A 3873-nucleotide genomic window follows, 5' to 3' on the forward strand; every position below is an offset into this window, starting at 1 on the left:
GACACACACAACACAACACACACATCAGCACCACAGACCCCTGCTGGACACACACAACACAACACACACATCAACACAACAGACCCTTGCTGGACACACACACAACACAACACACACATCAACACCACAGACCCCTGCTGGACACACACAACACAACACACACATCAGCACCACAGACCCCTGCTGGACACACACAACACAACACACACATCAACACAACAGACCCCTGCTGGACACACACACAACACAACACACACATCAGCACCACAGACCCCTGCTGGACACACACAACACAACACACACATCAACACAACAGACCCCTGCTGGACACACACAACACAACACACACATCAGCACCACAGACCCCTGCTGGACACACACAACACACACATCAGCACCACAGACCCCTGCTGGACACACACAACACAACACACACATCAACACCACAGACCCCTGCTGGACACACACAACACAACACACACATCAGCACCACAGACCCCTGCTGGACACACACAACACAACACACACATCAGCACCACAGACCCCTGCTGGACACACACAACACACACATCAGCACCACAGACCCCTGCTGGACACACACAACACAACACACACATCAGCACCACAGACCCCTGCTGGACACACACAACACAACACACACATCAACACAACAGACCCTTGCTGGACACACACACAACACAACACACACATCAACACCACAGACCCCTGCTGGACACACACAACACAACACACACATCAGCACCACAGACCCCTGCTGGACACACACAACACAACACACACATCAACACAACAGACCCCTGCTGGACACACACACAACACAACACACACATCAGCACCACAGACCCCTGCTGGACACACACAAAACAACACACACATCAGCACAACACACACACACATCACAACCAGAGGCTCGCCGGTTAAACCTTCATCAAAGAGGATTATATGAGAGCTGAGCTGGACGATGACATCACGGTCTCTCCAGAGTATATGCACTAAATTAATAACTTTTTTACAACAGAAATGAAGCATCACTGAACCTACTCAAGCTGGACTGTGACGCTACTTTCTCCTGCAAACAAACGTTCATTATTGTCCTGTTATCTCTGTAAAGCTGCTGTGAGACAGTCGGTGATGTAAAGAGCGCTGTATAAATAAAGCTGACTTGAGGAAACTTCACGAATGGACCGATCAGCGACCGAACCGGCAATATAGTGTATTTAAAATGTATAGTAAATATAAATTTAGTTTTTAATGAGATTTTGGACATGAATACACAGGAAATGTTCCTTTCAAGCTTAATATCTTATTGTTTACAAAGCTAATCACACCGTCAGTGTAAACACGCTAATGTCCATCAGCACATCAGGTATGATAAAGGCCGGCTTCATCTGAGCCACACATGTTCTGCTTCCGGTTTTACGGTTGATTTGGATCAATTTTATCGTGAAAAAGGGCATCAAAAACTTTCAAAATGACATTATAAATGTGACGGCCCAGAGAGAGCAATCACACACTTCTGCAACAGAGCAAATATTGATCAATGTCTCAATCATCTGATTAATGTTTAAACCTCAGGACATGATCAGACGATCAGATGAGCTGAGATATTAGCACATGCTGTGTGTGTGTGCTCATCACTACAGGAGAGCGAAGCCCGAACACACACACACACACACACTGCACAGATGAGCTGAGATATTAGCACATGCTGTGTGTGTGCTCATCATTACAGAAGAGCGAAGCCCGAACACACACACACACACACTGCACAGATGAGCTGAGATATTAGCACATGCTGTGTGTGTGCTCATCATTACAGGAGAGCGAAGCCCGAACACACACACACACACACACTGCACAGATGAGCTGAGATATTAGCACATGCTGTGTGTGTGCTCATCACTACAGGAGAGTGAAACCCGAACACACACAAACTGCACAAATACACATCTTTTACTCATCATATGATCTCATCAACATATCAATGATTTTCTACACTGGAATTATGAAATCTTGTAGCTTGAAATTGTGACATCTGTGACTTAGAATGATTGAATGTTTACAATCTCTTCATTTGGATTTGATTAACAGAATATGCATATATTAAACTTGCCGTCCATGTGATCTGTGTTGATCAATCTCAGCTCTGCACATTTCTATTTCTATCTAACAATAACAAGTGCATCAATTATTCATCAAGTACATCAAGTACACTCATTAATGTAAGATCAATCATTGATTTGTTATGGCAACATATTTGACAGAAGATCAAAATCTTATGTTTTCTTGGACTTGTTCAGTAAGTAATTGTTTATTATGAGTATGGCAGTGATCCAGTGCGCAGTGCTATCATCTGATCCGTCACTGTACTGAACTGTAGAGCTAGACACGGTCATATGCGCACGGCAGAAGAGTTGTCGAGCTGTTATTAATAAACAAACACAGTAATGTCCTTCTGACACTCACCACACACTGAGGGCGACCGGGACAAGTGTCTGAGAGCGGCTCCGGCCCAGCCCGCGGTCCGCTGGGGTTTGCTCTGCGCTATTACTCGACTCTGAGTCGGTACCTGGAGCTGTGTTAGTGCTCTGAGAGCCGTGAAGACGCCCCTGCGCCCGAGTCTCATGGACGCCGCCATCTTCCCTGTGCCCTTCTTCCTCACACCGACTGACAGTGCGTCTCTCTCGAGCTGGGCATGCACGGAGTGGAGTAGCACATGCGCATGCGCGCTCCCTGCTGGACTGGAGGATCGACAACAGCACCACATAGAAACACTGCGCTTGCTTTTTCAGCACTACACTATATAAAGAATATATGACGTCATCCAGATGTGTCAAAAGTATTCACACTCATCACTCAGGTAGAAGTGTAGAGACCAGGGCTTAAAAACACTTCTGTGGAAGTTGAAGCATCAACTCAAGCTTTTCACTCGAGTAAAAGTACTGGTTTCAAAACTACTTAAAGTATAAAAGTAAAAGTAATGTAAGGACAAAAGCTGAGGCCGCCCACAAGCCTATAGTGCACTTTTGGGCTGAGCCCTGAGGGAAGCAGTAAACTATCCCACTCTGAATACGTTAAGAAGCTGACGGAGAGTCTAACTGAAAGCTATCGACTGGCCACTGAACACAGTTTGAAGAATGCTTTACTGAACAAACAGAGATTTGACAGCAAAGTGAGAGAGTCCACGCTGGTAGCAGGAGTCCGAGTCCTTGTGTGGAATGTCGGCATCAGAGGGAAGCATAAAATCGCTGATCGATGGAGTGAAACCATATACACTGTTGGTAAACAGATCCAAGACTCCCCTGTCTATGTCGTCGTCCCAGAACATGCAAGTGGACCTGAAAGAGTTTTACATAGAGACCTGCTTTTTTATTTTATTTTATTTTTTTATTATTAGATTTTCAATTTTTGACAATAAACATGCCAAAAAGAAACACAACAAACAACAACCCATCTACCAATCCCTCCCACCCCACCCCGCGATCTCTTTATAATGGGGTACAAAATGGACAGATAAGTCTACAGAAAAACAGTCACAGGAATGATAAAGACATTTATAAAAAACAATAAAAAATAAAAAATAAAAATAAACAAATGGGATAAAGTGTTGAAGTGTTCAAACTGAGTCCTGAACATTGCTTTGCGCAATATACTCGGAGACCTTATCAGCAGCTGTTGTCCATATTTTTAGTGTAGAGATTTGAGCCAAGTTCACCCGAGCTGTGGATATTTCTAACATTATAATGTCCCGAAGTTGAAACAACCACCTGAATATATCCAAGGTATGTGGTGGGAGCCAGTGTTGAGCTATGAGTTTTTTGCAGACATTAAACCGGCCAGGTAGACAATTTT

General features: G+C 44.4%; 1 protein-coding gene across 2 annotated transcripts in view; it reads right to left on the bottom strand.

Annotated features, from left to right (window-relative positions):
- Positions 1-2825, bottom strand: part of pdhx (pyruvate dehydrogenase complex component X) — a 19802-nt gene extending 16977 nt beyond the window's left edge. Inside the window, exon 1 of one of the 2 annotated variants that reach the window (XM_084397394.1) lies at positions 2488-2825. In XM_084397394.1, the coding sequence (XP_084253520.1) occupies positions 2488-2788 (301 nt within the window). In that variant the 5' untranslated portion in view covers positions 2789-2825. The remainder of the gene's footprint in view (positions 1-2487) is intronic. The other variant, XM_084397395.1, reaches the window with a different exon arrangement.
- Positions 2826-3873: the final 1048 nt, after the last annotated feature.

This window comes from Rutilus rutilus (assembly GCF_951802725.1).
Source record: "Rutilus rutilus genome assembly, chromosome: 23".
In the NCBI taxonomy this organism is placed as follows: Eukaryota; Metazoa; Chordata; class Actinopteri; order Cypriniformes; family Leuciscidae; genus Rutilus; species Rutilus rutilus.